Source organism: Etheostoma cragini, chromosome 5 (genome assembly GCF_013103735.1).
Source record: "Etheostoma cragini isolate CJK2018 chromosome 5, CSU_Ecrag_1.0, whole genome shotgun sequence".
Classification (NCBI taxonomy): domain Eukaryota; kingdom Metazoa; phylum Chordata; class Actinopteri; order Perciformes; family Percidae; genus Etheostoma; species Etheostoma cragini.
Window position 1 is genome coordinate 22967977 of NC_048411.1, and position 20390 is coordinate 22988366.

Sequence of the window (20390 nt, forward strand, 5' to 3'; positions counted from 1 at the left end):
CCCTGGAGACAGAGGCCCAGTGAAGAGAGTGAAATCAGAGTAAGCAAGAGAACGAGTGGATGGTGGCAAAACCAAATGTTATATTTACTTTTATACTAAATTCTTTGTTTAGAAGGATTTCTCAGAAGAGATATTTGCTATACATTCATGCAAGCAGATCAATACGCTAATTATAAAACACAAAAACCACTGGAAGGTATTGGACTTATTTCTGAAACATGGCTGTTGTTGCTACCAAAAACCTGGAGTCAAGAGATAACATCCACAATGGGCTATCTGTCAAATTCAACCGCTGGTCATTTTATAAATGAACGGTACCCTTACTGCCTCCGCGACCTGATACCGGATAAGCGGATGAAGATAGATAGATGGATGGATGGATGGATGGATGGATGGATGGTACCCTTACGGGAGGGGCCAGCTGCAAAATCGATAACATACAATGTTTATATTATTATAATTCAACCCTGATTCTCTGAGTGAGACACCAATCAAGGTTGGAAATAGAAAGGTGTAACAATACAGACATAGGCTGATACACTTACAGACAATTTCTACAGGTTTATAAGGGAAAAACAACTCCCTTTTTTGTTTATCTTTGTTCTCTTTATTTCAACAGAACCTGGCTAACCTTGGTTCTTAAGGCTACAGTCTTGGTGGAGTATAAATCCGATAGTTTTGATGCTGCGGCTGCCAATAATAATGGACTACAACAGTAAACAGCACAGTCCTAAAAAGACTCTTAACAAACCCAACGAAGAGAATTTGAGAAAGTGATAAAGTACAAGTAGTCAATTTAATATTAGCTTAAGATTTGAAGTTGCTGACAAAGCAACAGGGAAACTATAAAGTAAGTGCTCTCCTTATGTTCTTTGGAAGCCAGTATTGAAGTTACTGCTCAACTAATATTTCATTTCAGTACCATGGAGAGCTCTGTAGTACTCAGCCGTGGCTGATGCTCACCTAATTCTTCCCCTCATGGGCAGCAAACAGCATCTGTTGGTCTGCCTCTCCAACCGCAGAAATATAATAATAATTTAACCCTAGTGACTGTAGCACCAATCAAGGGCCAAGGAACAGGCTCTTTCATACAAAAAGAAAGATACAGTCTAAACAGAATATACTATACATACTATAAAAACCCAAAGAACCCTTTCACTAAAGAAGTCAAGACCATATTAACATTACTTGTAAGGTAGCCTACCTTGCATTCTTTTCTAAACTGTACCAATGTGACAGTTAAAATTCATGAAGACTGAAAAAAACAGTTTCTTTGTATCCAGTACAATAGTCCACAGTGCAATTTAGCCACAAGATCTATGCAAGACTGACTTTCTTTGTTACAAAAACCCCACTTCCGTTTCTATTTACATCCACCGCCTACACTTTCTATAGCCACCACCTACACATTAAGACAATAGCTAATACAACAGTATACCAGACACGCCACATCTCTAGGGGGCTGTCATGAGAAACCATTCTGGGAAATGTAGGAAAACAGTAATCAAGGTAGAAGTAACGATGAGGCAGCTCGAGAGAATACATACAGCAGTGTAAACTGCAACATTCAGCACAAAGTAACTCCGGGAATGTGTAAAAAAATAATAAACATGTTAAAACACTGTTTCAAGTATCCAGGGAGATTTGAACATAAATGTTGTATGTATGCACAGCCTCTCACATGCAATGTTTCCCAAACTGTTTAGAGTTCCATGTCCATATCCCTACTTTTCCACAACCCCCCCCCCACATACCCAAGTTTGGGAACCAATACTTTACATTTATCAACTAACAGTGTTTTCATGCTACCTGTCATCATTCTGAAACGTCTGGTCCCCCAGCAACAAGTCCCTGAAGCGATAGCGAGGTGGAAGAGGAGGCACCTCTGAATCCACTTCTGCCATCTTGAGAGCCGAGATGTCCAGAATAACACCAGAGTTGCTGCTGTTGTTTCTCTGAAGGGTCTCATTGGAGGGCCTGCGGGACAAGGACAGGCAGCATCTACTCATCAACATGCCAGTTTGAGAGCATGATACATTACAATGGTGATATTTCAGTTTTGTAACAATAAGATGCATGAGTTTGTTTTATACAGTCAATATAAGAAAATGATTGAAAAGTCCATTACTGAAGAGATGATTTAATGTTCTAGGGAGTCTAGAAGCAGTCAGGGTTGTATAATGAGTAAGATCAGACTGTCTGAAATCAAAACAAACAAAGTTCAGGGGGACTATTTGTTGTACTGAAATCCCCAAATGCTAAATTATTCATCAAGGAAAAAGCAAATGTCCACATGAAAACCACAGCCAGGAAAAAAGGCTAATTGATTTGTTTCATGAATACTGAAGATGGTTACATTTATTAAGGATGATGCAGTGAGAGCAACTGCTCATGTTTTCATTGTGGGTCATGTGAGTACTACAACACTTTAATGAAGATTCTAGCCGAACTCCTAAGCTGTTTGGCGTACAGTATCAAAACACAGCTAAGAAAACACCAATGATTTGACAGATGATTTGTGACAGAAAAGCTAAACGTGGAGCTGATTCTCTGAGTCAAAGCAAGTCATGTGAAAGTCTGAACCAGATGATTTGATTCAAATGTCCCATTTCATGCGTGCCATGTATTATTAAACAAAATAAAATAAACATAGGAGTACATGCATTATTCAAACATTTAAAAAAATTACATTTTTCCTTCATCGAAGTCGAAACGTAATGAATAAATAACTGCAGAAACAAATATGAAAAATAGCAACCCACCTACACCTTACAGTACAGTATGTTTGCATGCTTTGTGTGTATCTAATGCATACTGTACTGGCAACAAAGTGGTGTGCATGTATGTATATGTGTTCCCACCAGGTCACTCAGTCTTACAGGAAATTACCTGTCACCATGGGAACTTGATGATCGCCGTGGAGGGCTGGATGATCGCCGTGGAGGGCTGGATGATCGCCGTGGAGGGCTGGATGATCGCCGTGGAGGGCTGGATGATCGCCGTGGAGGGCTGGATGATCGCCGTGGAGGGCTGGATGATCGCCGTGGAGGGCTGGATGATCGCCGTGGAGGGCTGGATGATCGCCGTGGAGGGCTGGATGATCGCCGTGGAGGGCTCATGGCTGCCTCTTGTTGGGGGAAGTAAGTGATGAATGAGAGAGCGAGAGAAAGGGCAAAGAGAGGGAAATGACAGGAAAAGAGTCACAAAAATAACCTCTTTCAGACTTAGCGACAAATGCAATAGGATTACATTGTCTGTTGTTTTTTTTAAAGATTATTTTTGGGGGCTTTTCCCTTCATTGACAGTGGATAGACATAAAAGGGGGATGACACGCAGCAATGGGCCACAGGTCAGAATGGAACCCAGGCCTCTGCGGGACTCAGTTAACATGGTGTGAACGCTTTTACTGGATGAGCTAGAGGACACCCCGCATTGGCTGTCTCGTGTCACAGCTCAACTCTACTGAGAGTTCAGCAAGACCTCTGGAATGCGCTGTTCTTTGACGCCACACTTTCAATGTAAGGTTTAATATTAATGTGTTCACGGACTCCAACATGCCCAGTGGATGGTGTTTTATTATTTATGGTGTATATTCTGATAAAGTGTACAGTAGCATTTTACTTAGGTTAATCTGCTATTATATACCTTTGTGTTAACTGAAGGCCCCCTAAAGTATAGGTTTTACTGTTGCTGCCATGGTGAGAGGGGATTGCCTTATCAACTGATTTTCTGCCTACGTAGCAACACAGGGAGAAGCAACTAACCTTCAGAAATAGGACACTGACATTTCTACCACACTTACAACGTAATCTTGTACATGTACAAGATTGCATGTTCTGTCTGTCTGAACAAGATGGCCTTAACTCATGTGTATTTCTATTTGAGTTCCAATGTTCCATTTTTTTTAATAGACAGCTTGAACATGTCCAATCATACGCTTTATTGGTTTATGCTGATGAGATTGCTTGATTTCCCCTCTGAAGCCTCTACAGAGGAAACAGTAAGTGGGTAATACAAAGCTCTGTATTAGTATGTGGTCATCATAGTACAGTGTGGGCAACCTTGAGTGGGATAATAGTACCCAGAGACTGATTAGTGAAAGCACAGACCGTCAAAGAAAGGGGAGCGGAGAGCTGACAAACTAGTGTGCTGGGGACAAGAAGAGAGGAAAGAAAACGGGAAATAAAAGCAGGTCACTCAAGAAGTGTAAAGAGCACATTTCCCTCAATGTGTCCTTTTCCTTAGGGGTTAAAAGGAACCAAATGACAGGATAAAATATAAAAAGAGCTGATGACTGCAAGTCCACCATGAAAGCAAACATGAGTCTTGTACAAGTACAGAGAATGCAACCTCTAAGGGGTGATTTAATGGATGAAGCAAAGTGACCACAATAAAAGGGAGCAGAATTGCTCCCGGTTATGAGACTCCAATGGAGATAATACTGCAGATACAGAGCACAGAAAGCAGATGGAGTGAAGAAAAAATACATGTAGGGCGGAGGTAAAATTAGTCTCTAAATAAAAAAGAAGATCCAGAGTGAGAATAACAAAAACTGAATCAAGGCTGAAGTATAAAAGAAACATGTGAATATGCGCAGTATTCTTCAAAAAGATGTGATATGTTAGGCCCAGGTAGATGTCACTAGTACTGCAGGCTGATAATAAAATGCACCCATCAGCATTATCTAAACATCATGCATGTTCTGACAATCTGACAGTATCTTACATGTTTCCCTATATGGTTATATATTTAGAAATTAATTAATTTGGACAACTTTGAAACACAGTCATCATTTTCAAAGAAAGGTTTAGTGACGACACAAAGCCTACAATTACTTTATTTGTAATGTGTAAAACAGGCATAGCCTATTTCATATCAACTTGCATGAGTTTCATTTAACGCCTACTGCTGACCAAAACATCTGCAACTAAGTCCAGCATAAACATCAGGGTGACACTATACAAATAACAGATGGCAAGGTCACAAATTCAGCGCAGTTGTACAATATTAAGTCAGTTAGAGGTTACATAAAAGTATCACACACCAAATCTCTTTAGAACAGCTTGAATGTGCTATTGCCTAGACCATAACATAACTATACACAAGCTAAGTAAAGCGCACCATAGTTACTGAGAATAAAGTCAAGCTTCCAGAAATCATTCTTGCTAACTTCGTTTACCTGGCAGTGTTCCCATGTCTGACCGAGGTCCCATCATCGTAAACATACGTTAGGTGTAGACACCCTCCACACACTGCTCGAGCAGCATTGGCTGTGTGACAGAGGATGTTTCCCATCAACGCGCCCCTTCGAAAACTCAGTCATCGTTGGAAAATGGTAATTACAAAGGGGAGGGAAGTTGGCTCCGGCGACCAGGGGGAGCAAACACGAGTCCAACGTAGTGAGCTTCACGAAGACTGGTGCTCGACAAGCTATGACTGTATCGGTACTTAGCTCCACAACGCTGGGAAAATTAGTCTTGCAATGGCAGACTAGCTAGCTAGCTACCTATCTGTAGGTTTGCATGCTAGGTTATTTAGGTTTTTATGAGGAAACACTAGTCCCGCTTTCCAGCGCTGATTGGCTGACACGCCTTCGAAACGTTGTAATTTATCGCACACCTGACAGTTTATTTAAATATCAATGCGCGAGCCCTGAGACTCCATTGTCGCTTAGCAACAACTTTATTTGCTAGTGTTGACGAACTACATTGCTTTGCGGAAGGATGACGAACAGTTTTGTGGTAGCTAACCTAGTCCTATGCTGTCGATTAAAAACCGGCTTTTCCACTTGCCTTCTTCTTTTTAATTAGCGTAGCTCGCAAATTCGATGTAACTGTTCTCAGCTGCTCTTACGTCACAATCCCTGGTTTTAAATCACAGTAAGTAAAGGCGTCTTATTGCTCTTTCCAAAGCTTTCCTCTGTCATAACGCATCTAAAACAAGGACATCATGTAAGCGTGATGTATTCCCAGCTGGTTTCCATGCTTTCCTGTCAGCATCAGCATCCCTTTCTCCCAGGGACAGAGCAGCAGGAGGAAGCTCAACTCCCCTACTGTGCTTGCCATCTACCGGAGAACTTTGCAAGGATTTGGTGTCTACTGAGGAGACTGGTCCGTCTGATGATCACAGGAAACCTATCATCAAAAGGCTTTTAGTGAAATGAATAAACCTAACAATAGCAGCTGTAATTCTGCATCGTCATGTTTTTTGCCCACCCCATTTGCACTACAAAGCCACCTTGTCTGTGTTGTAAAGAAGCAAGACTGTTGCTTTAGAGTAGACAAACAAAACTGCTCCTGTTTTATAAGCAATGTAATGGTGTGAAATGCTAGTGTTGATCCATGTACACTGTTTCTTCATCAGTCGTAGTCATCTGGTGGTGAATGGTGGAAAGTGCAACTGGATTTGTGAATACTGCAACATGTCAGTCAGCCAAAACAAGTAAACCTGTCTTACCGGGTCTTTAAATGCCCTGTAGACCGTTACCAAACACATTGAGTGGTTATTAGACCACAACAATTAGTTATAAATTTTTTTCATAATATCACAATATCCAACACCAATGACGGAGTATAGGCTACACAGTCCATGCAAAGTCTTGGCAACTTCTAGAAATCCACAATCTCTTACTAGGCTACATCTGTTTTTTTCCTGTTAAAAACATACCTGCAACAGCTCTGTCCTCTGCTATTTGCCTCACAACCGTCCCCCTCATATTGAAAAAAATATTCATTCTGTGTGCGCTGAGGGACTGATGGGAGACACAGCTGGCTTGTGTGTGTCTCCGGTAAAGCCGCGTTGCTCTGTGTGCGTTCCTTGTGCTCAGCCTCTCCACATTTCAGTCCATTATTCTCCGGGGGAAAGAGCTCTGAGCGTCATCATTTCAAAGCCCACACAGCCACTTATGCTTTCCCATGCCAGCAGTCAGATCTCACTCAGTTGTTTATCACTCAGGATCTTATTTCCCACAGATTTCTTTTCCACAACTTTATCCAGCGGATTTTGGTGATTTCTGTGCGAATTGCTTTGGTAATAACCCATTCTTTGGTTGTTCACACAATCTAATTTGTGAAATATGATAGAGTAATTTGTTTACAGTCAATGCTAAGGGGTAAATGGAAGATTATGATAGCATCGCAGAAATTCACAGAAGCTGACGTACATACAAACTGTAGTGATATGATCACGATCTACCTTTTAAAAACTGGAGACTGGAGCAATTCAGAAAAGCTCATAACATATAAAACACACCATATGCATCATGTTGCCATTTTACCAGGCCATACTACATTACTTTGAATACATTCAGTACACCTTCTCCACTTACAACAGCCACCTGAGTTTCTCACCTTTGAAACATCCTTGTGCAATACTGTTGTTATTGTAATACATCAAGGTTAAACTTGACTTAAAATACCCCCAAGAATTAGTATTCTTCAACTTACAAATTTCTGCACATTATTTAACCAAACGCCTCCATTACTTCCATGTTCACCTTCATCTTCCTGGCTCACAACTGTTACTCTGTCGTCAATAATTAATAAGTGCACAAATTACAATATTACCAAGTGGTATTGTTTTGTGTAACACCAGATATTTAGTTGTGTTTAAAATTGCTATTTTTTTGTCTAATATTATGGTTAGAGCTAGATTGATATCCAGTATTGGTCGCTCTGTAATTATGGTGGTACCGAATCCACTCAGTAAATCTAGATATTCGACATATCTGTTTTGGGGGAAAAAATACAACCTGAAATATATTTGCCACTGATTCATGTCATCATTAAAAAGGTCTGTTTTGTAAGCTTGAGACATTAAAAGAGACCCATAACTGAAATGGTAACTTGGTAGCCTATAATGTGCTTTACAGCAACGCTTGTAGACTTTTTGTAAGAGCGGCTGCCAGGTTTGACTAATGCGGTGATGTCTCATTTTGAAGTGAACTCTTCAATTATTCAGTCATTATCCTGCTTTACTTGAACCATTTCCCAATGTGTCCTGGAGCCTGATTTGCGTCCATTATGCTATTTCTTTCTAACACCTCTGTCCTGTTCATATAATATGAGCAATGTCGAGTCTCAGCACAGCACAGCCACTCTGCCTCCTGGATGCTTGCTCTTCGTGCTTCCAAAGTGTCTAAAAACAGATGGAGAGGAAAACAGTCAGATGCAGACATTGAAGCACTTAGATTCAGTAAGCAGCCTAAAGGCATATATATAAAAGATATAGGAGCTTTACATGAGCTTGGTGCATGAATCACAAAGTGGCACCATGTACTGGTCTGTCTGTAAGCAGCAGACTTGAAGTTTTTTGACAACTGCATCATAATGGCAAGATGGACTTTAATAATAGGAGTAACTAATCCTCTGGTTGATAAGGCTATGCCCTGTTTTCCTTATTCATCTTAACGTCTGACCAATGTCAGAGTCAACATTGAGTCCCATTTCCAGTATCCCACTGCACATGTCATTTCACAATAAGTGCAATTGTAAATAATATCAATTCCTCACAAGTGTGTGAATCGACTATACTTTTATCCAGTTCACTCTTATCTAGTTATCTGTTGTTAAAAACTGAGTAGATCCTAATGCTAAACTATTGACTGTCAGTCTAGATATACAGTGGTGCTCATACGTTTATGAACCCATGCTAAAGTTGACTAAGAAAAGGAATTAAAAAAAAGTCCTCTTTTGGAAATTGATCTTAACGCCGTAGTTAAAAAATAGGAAAATCCAGCCTTAAAGGACATACATTTTCTTTGTGAATTAATAATTTAGGCAGATTTTTATTTTTAAAAGCCAGTTATTTCCTGGATCCGTACGGAAGAAGATTAGGGCAACTGGTGAAAAATATATGTGAGTTCTTACTTTATTCTCAGAAATCTGAGATTAATCTCAGAATTCTGACTTTATTCTCAGAATTCTGACATTATTCTTAAAGTCAGAATCCTGAGATAAAGTCAGAACTCACATGCATTTTTCACCAGTGGCATTAATCCTTTTCCGTAGATCCAGGATACTATGCATCCGGACAAAGTTCCCTTGGACTTTGGAATTAAAATAGCCCCCCCATCATCACATACCCTTCACCATACCTAGAGATTGGCATGGTTTTAATTTGAATTGAGAGATGATTTTATGGAAAGCAGTGATTGGAATAACGTTATAAAATAACGGTGTTACAAACGTTGTTACTTTTTTTTGGTAACAAGGAATCTAATCGATTACTCTTCCCATCTTAACAACACCAATACTGTTACTACCGAAAAATGCAGCGGGTTCTATAATTGAAGCTGTTTTTTTCATCAGACCAACTAGATTTCTGAGCCGAGAGGGAAAGGTTTTTTTCTTCACATAACGAACAACACAAGCGAGTCAGTCAACGAGAGACAGGTATGGCGTGATTTTTCATGCTACAGATTTCCCACTGTGGCTAGAAAACACAGGAGAGACACTTTGTTTCTCTCACTATGACTCTAGAGTTGCTACTCGCTCCGAAGCTAATTGCTGTCACTTTCTCACTTCTCCCTCGCTCTTTCCATAACAGTTAGGCTTCATCACACACACACACACACACACAATAAACACACACACACATGCACATGCCGGCTCGACTCACACACCAGCGCAAAAGAATAAACATCGGGCCACTTATATTATTTGCACTACAAAGAGTGCATAAGTTATTTTTTTATTCATTTTTGGTGTAGTGCCTAACAAGCATTATTTAATTTTGCCCAGTTGTGGCCTGTTGAGGGGCAATACATTCAAAAAGTTCAAAAACATGTATATTGTTATTTGTATCAATCCCCTAGACATGATATCTACATTTGATTGGAGGCTACTCTCACTTCGTCCCACAGCAACATAAAAAGAGTTTAGATTTGTGTACAGTTTCTGCATGGTAATAAGGTATTGTATGAAGTGTAGATTTCATTGTAATATTCTGATTTATCGTAAACAATTGAACATGCACATGTATTTTAAGGTCTGTTAAAGAGGGGTGGAGGTGGGGTCACATTTGAGCATCTAAAAATGTACTTGAAAGTAACGCATTAGTTACTTTCTGAAGTAACTAGTTCCTTTTATTATTTGTCACTGATCATCTAATTTAGTTACTTTTTGGAAGAAGTAACTAGTAACTGTGACTAATTACTATTTAAAAGTAACTTGCCCAACACTGATGGAAAGTACCCTTGTATCTCTAGGTATGGTATGGGCTCATAAACGGATGAGCACCACTGTAGGCTACACAATATATTGTATGTTTTGTACGGCTGTATTTAAAGCTTGATTTTCCCTGCACCTTACTGGAGTGTGTAGCTTTTATGGTTCCTGCAAACCACATTGACAGGGAATGGAAACAAAAAGTATTTCTATATTATTTGAACGATCAATCATTTTTAAAGCCTAGTTAAAAAAAACATCAAAGCAATAAGCAGCATTACGGGTGTTATGGCATTGGTTTTCCTCTTACCTCCATGTGTTGGTTTCATTAGAGTAAGCTTCTATTGTTTTCAGATTGGTTACACCATCAGAGCCTCCCACAGCCATCAAGGTGCCATTGAAAACTACAAGGGACATCTGAGGCAAAATAAACAAGAGTGAAATGAAAGAATTGTATAAAATCAAGATAAGATAAGAAAATTTGTTATCAAGATACCTTTTAGCCTCAATAGTGGTTTGACTTTATTCATAGTAATGTCAAAAAAAAAGATCTACTGGAGGGGTTACCATTACATTTTGATGATATACATACCAGCAGCAATTGTTTGTGAAACTTATAGATAGATTGGAACTAAATATTGTACTTTTATGGTGTCCAGACAATGATTTTGGTGATCCTTTTGAATTTCCTTCAGCGCCACCACGAGCCATTTCTATGGATTGCCATGAAATTTATTTCAGACATTTATTTCCCCCTCAGGATGAGTTTTTAATAACTTTGGTGTTCCACTTAATGTTTCGTTTGGCAATTATAGCAATAGCAAACAACGGTTTCATATTAGGTTTATGATCTCATCTCAGCTTTGTGTTTACTGGCAAATGCTAATAAGCTAATAAACTAAAATGGTAAACAAAGATTACACCTGCCAATCTTTCCATGGCAAGCCCAAAAATATGACCAGTGTTTCCCCCGTTGGGTTCTAGTGTAGAGAAGATAAAGAACAGAATTTAGACTGTGAGATCCAAAAATAGTAATGACACCCTAAACCTCTACTGAAATATTTTAGGTAATCTGTTCAGGGAAATTATTTCCTTTCCTCAGTCATGTCAGTCATATTTTGTCTTTGTTCTTATCATTTGGATGTAAAAATAAACTGGACCTTAAATCAGAAGGGAGGCCTGATATCTAATGTGTCTTGCAATAGTGTTCCATTACTCACGTTGTCCCTTTTGCTCTTCATGCGTTTCACAGGAGTCCACCTCATGGTGTCTGGGTGAAACCTCTCAGCACCGCAGAGCTCCAGGCTGAGCTCATCTTTGCCACCAGCCACGTAGATGTGTCCCAGGTACACAGCACAGCCGGCGTTCTCCCTGGGACTCAGCATGTGGGCGCATATCGACCAGGTACCGTCTACAGGGTTGTATCGCTCCACTGGGGGACATTTCAAGGATAACAGGAGTCAAAAGAGGCCATATACACCATAAATCACAACAGCACACATTATATGAGTAACACTAGCTTACAGACAGGCAGAGTTTATATTTATATACATATCTAGGGAGCATTGATCTGATGATGTATTTAAAACGCTGAATATGTCTGCCAGAAAGCAAGATACCAACGATGTGAATATGCTTTCTATTTTTTTTTTCAACAAATGCCTTTTTAAAACATTTTTTTTTTTTCAACCATTTAGCATGCCCATGAACTTGATGGGAACCAAAAAAGGTTGTGGGAATTTCACTGACGTGCACTTCTCACAGATTGAAATAGTCAGTGACAAGTGGCAGCACAACATAGCCTCCTGGTTATCTTTGGCAAGGTTAGAGGGCTCAAGAATGTGTGTGTGTGTTTGTGTGTGTGTGTGTGTGTGTGTGTGTGTGTGTTTGTTTTTCTGTGAATGCGAATTAGGGCAACTCATAGAAAATGAAAGGTCAAGCTTGTTGTTATGTGTGACTTAAGTTCTTCCACACGTCAAAAGCTGTCAAGGAAAGCTGAGATTTTTTTTTACAAATAGCGGTGGGAACAATTAATTCTATAAATGCCTCCATGCTCAAAATAATTATATTTATAGTTGACTATTTGTAAGTAGCAACCCCACATAAGTAAGTGATTTATATCACTTTAAGCTTCTTTCATTGATCCAACACATAACACAACTAAAAACAAGTGTATGGAATTAAAATTTGAATTGAGTTATCCGACAGGAATTTAAAGAAGTGCTGAAATTGTCAGAACATTGGCCAATTTTCAGAATCAGGACATTGGTTGGTCCCAGCTGCTCACATTTGCAGCAAGGATTTTCTTGATTTTGCTGTTATTTAAAATTGTAGAATAAATTCCTTTGACAATGTGTGTGGGTGGCTGAGGTTTGATGTCAAATACAGTCTTTTTATTTCTTTACGTCTAACCTGAATTCAGAACCATGTCACCATCATTCCCTCCCATCACATATAAGTGTCCCTCCAGCACCGCCGCCACAGCTCTGGTACGTCGGGTCAGCATTGCTGTCTGCTTGCTCCATGTGTTCATTTTTGGGTCATACCTAGACCAATGAAACAAAAGTTAGCGAGACCAATTCAACAAATGGTCTGACGTTTTTAGCATAAATCAAATGAATTGTGTCTTTGTTCCTTCCTGTGAGTCAGCCACTTCAAATTGCTTTCAAAGTAATGGGAAATGTCAGGTAAAGTCATTACTACTTCCATTTTAGATACATTTAACACACTCACTTAAAGTCAAGGAGATACATTGAACATAGTCTCATGTACCACAGTAAGAAGATTCACAGTTAATTTTGAGATAAGAAAATTACATTTTGTAGCATTAATGCTATACCTCTCCACACTATTAATGGCAGCAATGCCGTCATGTCCTCCAATAGCGAACAGGTATCCGTCCATCGCCACCAGACACACACCGCTGCGGGGGCTGCTCAAGGGCGCAACATCTGTACTCCAGCTGTCTGTGTCTGGGTTGTACCTGCCATTGTGTGGATCAAAGCGCGGGAATGTCAAAGTGCATGTAAAAAAAGAAGATGTGGTTCTGGTTATAACAACTTGAGTAGAAGCAACACAGGCACAAGCTTTCCTGGAAACTGATATTTTTTGTTTTATATGCTTGCTACTGTGTGCTTTTGAGGAACACATTGAAACTGAGAAAGTGTTTGTGATGTGTGGGCATCTGTATACGTAAACATCTGCCAGTGTTTCCTCTCTGCTGTAACAGCTCAAGGCCACTAGATGAAAACCTACATCACACAAAACAACACTTCTAATAAGCTTTTTTTGCTTGAGTGGGATGACAGCCATTCCCCCAGAATATCAGCACTGTAACCACCCCTCAGAGATTAGTTGCAGCCCGAAATTGAGAGCTAGCTGGTATAGGCCATTATGTAACAGCTGATCAGTTTGGAACAAGTCTTTTCTTAATGGCCTGCAACCCGCCAGGGATGATCAATATATATCGACATCCAGTTGAGGAGAAGCTATGTGTGTCTGTGTGTGTGTGTCTGTGTGTATGTGTGTGTGTATGTGTGTGTGTGTGTTTGTGTGTGTGTCTTTGTAAAAGAGAGTAAGATTTTTGGCATGCATTACATATGAGGACTTAATGCCCTGGCAACATGAAAAAATTAGGGAAATCCCGCAGAGGGAGGATTTGGGGTTGTCTTTGCTCAAAATAAAAAGATGGCTTGTGGTTTTTAATGTCTAAAGGTACAGCTAATGTCCGCCTTAATGCTGACCTCTGCTGTTCAGTGATGTAAACAACAACAACAAATGAATAGAGATCTTTCTTTCCCCCACCTAATCTAGTTATAGAATATACAAATATAGAGTTCTAAAGAATTGCTTCTAAGGTCAGCTTTTTGTCCTAGTTAAATAGCAAACCTCAGGCTATGAGTTATATTTATACAAAGGGCAATGAATGGAAGCGGAGTCATTTCGGCCATCTCCTTTATCTTCATGAGTGGGGATGGGCCCTCAGACACCAAAATCACAACCTCAGTCTCCAGAGTAGCTGTGCCGAATATTATTAAATGAAACAAAGTGAACAATCTTTTTTTTTTGTTTAATAATATTCGGCAAGTCTATGATAGTTTTTGCAATTGTGCATTTAAAAAAATTAGAAGAGTAGGAATAAGCATAAGGGAGGGGTATATTGATGGTTAGACTTTTGTCAGGGATTAGAGTTGGACAGGGTTTGGGTTATGGTTAGACATGCACAATACAATGTTACTGTCTTTAAAGCAGAGCTAGACAGCTTTCACTTATCACAGTAAGATATGGCTTCTGATGTGAGGTAATGAAATGGCAGTTTGAAAAACCTTGTACCAGAAAATCGTCTTAAAACAAAATAAACTATTTCTGTTACAGCTAAAGTCAAAGTTGGATGTTTGCATTCCACTGGAACTTAAAATTCAAAAGAGTATGTGACAAAAAAATAAAATGTATTCAATGATGATATGAGGTTCTTAAAGCAAAAAAAAAATTGCCTTAAGAAGCTTAAAGTGATAATACCATGGGGAGAAAATTGAAGTTTTACATTTTGAGAGAAAAGGTAGTTGCCAAATTAAAAGCGCTATGCACAAATTATTGGTAAAAAACATTATAAAGTGCACTGTCTCTCACCTCTCCACACTGCTGTAACATCGGATGTTATCTTCCCCTCCCACTGTGTAGATCTTGCCATCCAGTGTGCCCACAGCCACATTGCCACGACTGTTGACCATGCGTGCTGCTGTTCTCCACTCGTTGTACTCAGGACAGAACTGTTCTACTAAACAGGATGGGTTGGTCTGGGTCCATCCCCCAACTGCCAACACAAAACAGGGCACCTATTTTACAGTATGACAATCAAAGCAAAACATATCATTCTGTTTTCTGTCTGCTGGTGACCCAAGGTATGTCTTTATTGTCCTGCCATTAAAGAAAAATAAATCACTTTTTTGCGCACATGAATGTTTTTTTCCTAGAAAATAATTACCTGAAAAAGAATATTTAAATTGCAAATATATGACACTAATGTCCCATGTCAAAGTGTCCTTTGGCAAGACACTGCGCCATCGGTGTGTAAATGTGCGAGAGTGTTTATCTGATGAGCAGGTCACACCTTGTACAGCAGCAGTGTGTGAACGGTTCCTGTACCACGGAAAAGAGCTTTGAGTAGTCGTTAAGACTAGAAAAAGTGCTATATGAGAACGGACCATTTCAATTATTCATTTTTAAAGATCTTCCTCTTCCGGTTTCTTTTTTAAAATCAAATTCTCTTTTTTGTTGCATTTCTCAACATGCAGTAAAAATGCATGGATCCAATAGTATTGAGCTGTTTCGTCTGGTTTCCATAGTGATCCTTATCAGTAAGAGGTGGGATCCAAAAAAGTGAAAAATTCCCAAAATTATAAGTAATTTATAAGAATGCAAATGCTTATGCATTGCCCTTCGAGCTTCCAGAGTAGTATCAGTGCTCTTTGGAAAAGACTTAACAATTCTCTGGAACTCTGTTCTTTCTTTAAAAACGTACAGTCATCATTAATATGCTGATTGCTAAGGCCATAGCATTTGATTCACATCTTAAATTCAGTGCCTCTTTGTGCTTCCACTTCTGTTTATCCTTTTAAAGCAGCCCTCCCTTTCTCATACAATATGATAAACTGTCTTCTTTAATACTATAGGCAGAATTTATCGATACGGTATGTAATCATGTCTTGGCATAGCAGCTCTCTGTGCTTGGTTTCATGTTACCAGCCTTTGCATAGAGGGAATGTACTGTTGTTTATTTGAAGGGGTGTTCATAAGACTGACATGACAATGTCATTATCATGACATGAAACCGGTCATTTAGAGTAGTCATGACTGTCATTCTGACATTTTTAATGCAAAGTTAGCATTGTCGAAGATGTCAACTTGGCATTAATGAATCTCTGTTTTTTACGACAACTTGACATTAAATTAGACAATACAGCCTGTTGATGTCTTTGTTATGACAACTTGACATTAACCTAGAACACATAACCTGTCATGAATATGTCATTATAGGCAAAATTATCAAAGTTTTATGAGCTATTTAATTTTATGTGTTAACATTACATTGAAATGTCACAGGTTTTTACGTTGGCTGTCGTGAGAGCATAATAATTGTGTCATAAATACTTTTCCTTAACCTCAAGTAAAGTGAAACAATTTGAACCTGTCATGATGTTTATATGACTGTCATGAATTTACCGAATGACACTTAATGAATAACAGTCATGAATACTCAAAAGGACTCCTTCATGTTCATGACAGGTGTCATGTCATAATAATGACGTCATGTCAGTCTTATGCACACACCTTGAAATAATGTGTTACCCAACTTTCGTTATTACAGTAACTGTGATGTAGATAAAGACGAAGAACTTTGCAGACAGGAGACTGCAGTTGTTTGAGAATTATATATTAGCTAATCATTAAATATTAATAAAAGATCGTCTTTGGTTAGTGCCTCTTTAACAGACTGAATCAATTACTCTACAGTAGCAACAGTGTGGCCACAGTACTTGGTAGTTAGTTAAAGCTGTTTGAAAGGGGTACTCCAACAATTTAGCAGTACACTTCCCCAAAGTTGGGAAAATTCTAAGATACACAAAAAAAAAACAAATAATAAATGGTCAAAATTGATGCAACAGAAGCTGAAAAATCCCTACTGTAGGAATTGGTACAGGTACATTTCCCATAATGCAACTCAATACCATCTTTTGTTAGACTACCACTGCCTGGTATGCGCCCACTTCTTTCAAACTCCATTACAGTAACACTTCATTTAAACTTCATTCAAACTCTCATTATTTCTAAAGGATATTCCTCCTAATCAGCCCTAATGATACTGTCATGTGCTATTTTTCTGTCCTCCATCCAGAACTAGAACAGCTTAAATTGCGATTAAATGTTATGGGTGAAAGTCTTTAAAATCAGAAACTCTACTATTCAGAGATGGACACCACCAAATGCAGCAACTGACCCACAAACATCATGTCATTGAAGGCATCTTTGGGGGGAAGTTTGCTGAGTTGGCTTCGAAGGGCGAGGGGGGTTGGCATGTGTTGGCGACGGCGGTGTGAGACTCCTTTGCTCTCTTTGATCAGCATGTGGCAGGACTCTGGTTCCTCCAGGGCCGCCCTAAAACACACGGTGATGAAGTAGACATGAAGAAATGATGTGGGGTGATTATGACATCACAACTTACTCTTGAGGGAACTATTCAGAAAATGGTATAATTACGAAAAGTTAAAGATATACTATTTGTATGATTTTACAATGTTTAAAAAAAAACTTTAAGTATCAAGTTCTTTATTCTTCTTTGTCATGTGAAAAAGCAGTGTTAGCAAGGAGAATCTTAGATATCAGGCTCCCTCCAACATTAAATTTGTATAAAAACAAAACAATGCAAGTAAAAAGAATAGAGCGAAATACAGGGATAAATTATACATATACTGTGTAAAGTAATATTTTCGAATTAGCAATCAACTTGAAATTCATTGATTACTATAGAAATATGTGATGTACAGTCATAATCCCCACACTGTTTCCAAGTAATTATATTGTAGCAATTACACAAACAATGATAACATACTTTACATGATGGAAAATGTGCCTCAAAGTCTACTTTGCTTCTCTTAAATTCACTACAGGCTCTTTATCAGGATGGCTTGTCTTACCCTTGTTCAACGCACACTCCCATGTTTTATCTCCTCAGTATTTTACTCGGGGTTTGCAAATCCGGTCAAATTTTGTGCTTCTGCCTCAAAGCAGCACGAGGTGTCAGTCAGGTCTCTGGTCTCCTTTGCTTTATAACCACATGCCACTGTGTTCCCCAGAGTTTGCCCGTAAACTACTGCCTGTCAGAGCTTTCCACTTGGAATGACATTGTACTTTACCGCTGCGAGGAGTAAAACCTCCTTGCCGTAGCAACACCACCAACCCCCGTATGATTCATCCCACCATCCCTGAAACCCAAGACTCACACACCCTAGTTCCAGCTTCCTTTTCCACAACTGTCATGCCGAAAGAATTGTTGACATGTACTTGAGATTCTTCAATGTCATATAAGTAACTGTATCATTGGTGGGAATTTAGACCAGGGACAGGCTACCATGTGTCATGGCTCAATAAATTGAGGTACTAGTCTTGTGCTGGTTACTGTAGAGTCTCGGAATGCACCATCAGTGGTGACAGAAGCATTAGTCTTCAGATTCTCTTCATAGGGGTCCAGATATGTTACTGTCTGAAAAGGCACCTGTCAGCTGTCACCTGCAATACTCTCACCCTTTTGTCACGTGAGCTATGCTGCAGATTGCCTATATTTATACACTTAATGTATCCTGCGGAAATGCCTCAGATGGAATGGTGATTCATCTCATGTAGGTCAGGAAGATAGGTCAAATGCAAATTCCATGTAGTCGCTGCTGTTTTTTTTGTCAGTACATGGCTTCTATAGGGCTCACATTTTGACTCGTTAGCTGACTCAGACAGATAGATAGACAGACAGACAGACCAACAGAAAGACAGACAGAGGGACAGATCTGCTTCTGTGGCTGCAGGACCAGGAGTTCACTGCCAGTGTTTCAGTTTGACTGTTAAAAAGGGTTTGGATAATTAGAAGGTATTTATTTAGAAGTGGCCTCGCTGCTAGTTATCTATCTATGATGGTGACAATGGTGTAATGATTCAGATGGACTCCTGAGACAAGACGGTGCTCACCCAACTGGCCAATAGGAACGTTGCCCCGCCCATGACACTATTTTCACATCGAGAGAAAAATCCTGAGCAAAAAATTAAATTGAGAGCAAAGACTTAGGTTTTTCAGAGCAAGAAGACTAACGTTTTTTGAGAGTATTTTTTTCACACTGATAGCAAAAAATATGTATTTGAGAGTTTAAAAAAGTCTTTTGAGAAAGATTGTTTTTGCTATTGGTATGCAAACTTTTTCTCTCAGTATTTTTCTTTCTCTCAAACATTTTTTTCTTCTATTTTCTCTAATGTAATAAAGAAACAAATACTTCCTGTAATACTTCTACTCGATCAAATGTCCAATTTATATTTTTACTACATTACATTTTTTCAACAGCTACAGTTACCTTTCAGATAAAGATTTTACAAACAAAACATATGACCAGTTATAATATATACTGCATTGTTACAGATTATATAAACTACCCAACTGTATATCAAGCAGTTATAATTATCTTCACCTCCACCTATTACAACATTACAACAAAGGACCATAATGGAGTATTGCTACTTTTACTTAAGGAAATTATAAGAGTACTTCCTCTACCACTGATTACATGAAGATTTTTTTGAGTCACATTAATAAGTATTTTTTTAATTGACCTTTTTTGTCTTAGTTCCTGGAATTTGGTCCCATTTTTACTATTCATCTCCATTTATTTCTAAAGAATATTCCTCATGATGTAAGGTCTGGTACTATAAAAAAAATATCAGACTTTTCCATCCTTGATTTTGAGAGTTACCCCTGCTGGAATTAAAAATGCATATAGATAGATAGTTCTAAATTGTAATAGATAGATAGATAGATAGATAGATAGATAGATAGATAGATAGATAGATAGATAGATAGATAGATAGATAGATAGATAGATAGATAGATAGATAGATAGATGGATAGATAGATACACACCAGGTGAAGCAGCTGCTGTGCTCCTGTAGGCGAGGCCTTCGGAGTTAATCCAGCAAGAGATGAGCCCGAGGTCTTGAGGAATAAAGACCTATAAAGATAATTAGATCTGTCTAATTATCCAGATATGAGGAGCTGAGACTTGCCCAAAGGGCCTGCTGAGATAATTAAAGTTTTCTCCTCTGCAAGGTCTTGAACACAACCCTCCCAGAATCTACACCGAGCTGGCAAACACTTGGCTGGCAGTTTCCTGATCTTGTCACACCCGCCCGTCTTGAGCTCCTTAAGCCATTTGGCTGTAAAATCCTAAATTTTTAGGAGGTCAAGGGCTTATTTAGGTCTGTGAAGATAAAACGGCTGACAGGCTGTCTGCTGGACCATAAACAGGTCATTCACCTAAAGTATCTGCATTTCTTCCTTAAACCTGCATCAATATTTTTGAATTAAAAGTAAAACATATCTGTGGATAGGGGTTACTGGATTTTCCCAACCTTGGGCAGTCATTATAGCAAAATCATGTTGATCTGGGGTGGACATCTGATCATTTATGG

At 39.0% G+C, this 20390-nt stretch overlaps 2 protein-coding genes across 20 annotated transcripts in view; both read right to left on the minus strand.

Moving 5' to 3' along the window:
* The window catches only part of si:dkey-21e5.1 (potassium channel subfamily T member 1), a 64026-nt gene extending 57224 nt beyond the window's left edge, over positions 1-6802 (minus strand). For 17 of the 18 annotated variants that reach the window (XM_034871592.1, XM_034871601.1, XM_034871589.1 and 14 more), the window contains exons 1-3: positions 6667-6802; positions 2890-3127; positions 1810-1977 (exon numbers count right to left, since the gene is read on the minus strand). In XM_034871592.1, the coding sequence (XP_034727483.1) occupies positions 1810-1977; positions 2890-3127; positions 6667-6733 (473 nt within the window). In that variant the 5' untranslated portion in view covers positions 6734-6802. Of the gene's footprint in view, positions 1-1809; positions 1978-2889; positions 3128-5179; positions 5411-6666 lie in introns of those variants that run through there. The other variant, XM_034871591.1, reaches the window with a different exon arrangement.
* Positions 6502-20092, minus strand: LOC117944621 (kelch-like protein 20). Of its 2 annotated transcripts, none has more exons than XM_034871613.1 (8): positions 19843-20092; positions 17164-17321; positions 14796-14979; positions 13006-13149; positions 12579-12712; positions 11387-11598; positions 10477-10583; positions 6502-8136 (listed from the first exon to the last, which is right to left on the minus strand). In XM_034871613.1, exons 2-8 carry the CDS (start codon positions 17288-17290, stop codon positions 8079-8081), a joined length of 966 nt encoding a protein of 321 aa, XP_034727504.1. In that variant the 5' UTR covers positions 17291-17321; positions 19843-20092; the 3' UTR covers positions 6502-8078. The 2 variants fall into 2 exon arrangements, with proteins under 2 accessions (XP_034727504.1, XP_034727503.1); XM_034871612.1 differs by lacking the exon at positions 19843-20092 and adding an exon at positions 17861-18132.
* Positions 20093-20390: the final 298 nt, after the last annotated feature.

What these genes read in the sequence shown, in the direction of transcription:
- LOC117944621 (XM_034871612.1), bottom strand. Translation starts at nt 17,883, where the DNA reads ATGGGAGTGTGCGTTGAACAAGG. An exon ending in CAATGACATGATGTTTGTGG is followed by an intron (nt 14,980 to 17,163) that starts GTCAGTTGCTGC and finishes TTGTGTTGGCAG; the next exon opens with TTGGGGGATGGACCCAGACC. An exon ending in TGTTACAGCAGTGTGGAGAG is followed by an intron (nt 13,150 to 14,795) that starts GTGAGAGACAGT and finishes ACACAATGGCAG; the next exon opens with GTACAACCCAGACACAGACA.